At 20.1% G+C, this 2,614-nt stretch overlaps 1 protein-coding gene across 1 annotated transcript; it reads right to left on the bottom strand.

Annotated features, from left to right (window-relative positions):
* Positions 1-636: 636 nt before the first annotated feature.
* On the bottom strand, positions 637-1,167 carry PRELSG_0007900 (hypothetical protein; the record flags this gene model as incomplete). Its single annotated transcript, XM_028676912.1, has 1 exon — positions 637-1,167. The coding sequence occupies one exon, from the start codon at positions 1,165-1,167 to the stop codon at positions 637-639; it is 531 nt and encodes a 176-aa protein (XP_028531274.1).
* Positions 1,168-2,614: the final 1,447 nt, after the last annotated feature.

The raw sequence follows: 2,614 nt of genomic DNA, 5'->3' as shown, positions 1-2,614 counted from the left end.
TCATTTATCGCGATCAATAGGTCTATTAAAAGATGCAGTAAAATTTAACTTCAATTAAATATTATGCATCATAAGAAAACAGTATATATATATATAATAAAAACGAATATATATACATAAACGTATACTTAGTTATACATGCTCTTTATTAATTTGTTTGCTTAATACTCTAGCAAAGTCATTAAACGGGCAATTAGTAAATCACATATATAAAACTTTATTACAAATATCGCAGTTAATAATAATTTGTATCAAGAGGGAATCAAGAAATATTTTATTTATATATATTTTTTTATCATGTATAATAAATAGTAGAAATTATCTAAAGAATGCATTTTTTTAAATATTCATAGAACTTTAACTTAAATTCCGAAAAATAAGAAAAATCAAATAAAGTAGGTAAATATGAAAATTAATTTTAAAATTATATTTTTAAACATTTCTTTTATATATATATATATATAAATGGAATTTATAAATTTGTCTTGTGTTTCTTTTTTCATCTTCATTTCTGAATTTCTTGATTCTTCCATCTATTCTCTTTCTCTATTTCTTCTGTTTTTTTTCTTCTCCTATAATAAAAAAAAAATTAAAAATTTATAGAAATGAATTTTCTTATTATATTTTTAATCTAAATTATAATTGAAGAAAAATTAAAATACAATATATTTTTAAATGAGAACTTACTTTACAGTAAAAATAAACTATTATCATAATAATAACTATTAGAAAAGGAGAAATGTAAGGAACAAAAGAAAGAGATGATGCACCTATGAGAGCTTGAGTTGTACTTGAAGGTGAAGATGTTACAAAAGTTTGAGTAGATGGTGAAATAGTTCCTGGATTTGTTACACTAGGAGCTGATGTGCTTGAATTTCCACTTGAATTATTAGGAGCTGTAGTAACCGCAGCAGTTGTAGATGGTGAAGTAGTTCCGATAGTTGAAGCAGATGAAGGTGATACAGATGGAGAGTTGGATGTCGTAGGTGGTGGAGTTGTTGCATTAGATGTTGGGGTTGAGCTACTCGTACTTGATGCTAAACTGGTTGGTGCAGTTGTTGGAGTTGATGTGGAAGCACTCAAAGTTGTACTCATTCCTGTAGTTGTAGGGGATGCACTTGAATGAGTACTAGAAGTAAGTGAAGGAGAGGGACTTGTTTGGGCCATATTGAAAAGTTATATTTTTGTCATATAGAAATATTCTTCTTAGAAATGATTGTGCTATTTTTTTCGGATTAAGTTATGGTTATATAACTATTTATAAATAAAGCTAATATTTTTATTTCTTAAAATATGAAAAAAATTTATCAAAATTACGATGTAATTACACAGTTTCTATTAAGAATGAGCTGTAGTAGAATAAAATGAAAAATAATAATTTCAAAGAACCTTTATTTAATTCTACTAATTTTTATTCCAAAAATAGTAATCTAAATAATATAAAAATTAAAAAATTTTAATACATTTATAAAATTTCTAAATAAACATTTTTTCAATACAAAGTAAATTATTGAATTTGATGAATTAGAATTTAAAAAAATTAAAAAAAAATACGCAAAAAAATAAAGAAAATAAAAAAAATAAAAATAATATAATAATGAATAAATTTATGTTATCTAAAATTCACTTTTTTTAATCCTGCATAATTTAAATTAATAATTTTTTTTTTATCTAAGTAAATGTAATGATAAGGTATCTCTATTAAAATACCAAAAATAATGAAATAAATATAATTATTTATTTTAATTCTACTATTTAACCTTTTTAATAATTATAACAATATTAATAGTACATATTAGCATGCATATACTTTAAATTTAATTTTAATTTTTTTTTTTCATATTAAAACACAATAAATTCTAATAAAATTGAATAATTTTCATTAATAATTTTATTAAAGTTTAAACGATTAGCAAGCTTTTATTTAAAACTGATAAAGAGATCATGTTTTGTTTTAGAAAACAAATATAAAAAAATAAATGAAATTTTAATCGATGCATTTTTTTTATACATGTACTTTTTTTAAGTTTTGTTATTTCCAATTTTTAACTACCTAAGAAATGCATATTTTTATGTATTTTTTCCTGTTATTAAAATATATCATTTCAACAAAGATTATTCTTATACTTTTTTATTATTCATATATATATATATATCTATATTTTATTATTTTCAATTTTTGTTATTTAAATTTTTTAAATTATTTGATTATAATATTTTTTTTTATACTCAACAAATTTCTTTTCTAAACGGATTTGAAAAAACTAAAATGAAAAGATATTTTTTGAAATAAAAGAATATATATAAAAGTAGTGTAATTAAATAATTTTCAAAAATGGTAAAAAATGTGATTCTATTTTAGGATATACAAAACAAAATATTTGCTAAATATGAAAAGCATTTATCAAATATATCCATAGATTTTAAAAATAATTTTTTTTTTTTTGAACTATTTAAATTTTTTCAATTTTTTAGTAAAATTATGAAAAATATTTTTATCTAAGAATATGAAGTGTTTAATTTTATGTACTAATTATATTTGTATTTAACTAATTAAATAAGTTTATGTATTTTTTCAACATAATTTTCAATATACAATCTATAAAAACTGTTT

This window comes from Plasmodium relictum, assembly GCF_900005765.1.
Source record: "Plasmodium relictum strain SGS1 genome assembly, contig: PRELSG_00_v1_92, whole genome shotgun sequence".
Lineage (NCBI taxonomy): Eukaryota > Apicomplexa > Aconoidasida > Haemosporida > Plasmodiidae > Plasmodium > Plasmodium relictum.
The sequence above is the reverse complement of the archived record's forward strand: the minus strand, read 5'-3'. Positions and strand labels throughout refer to the sequence as shown.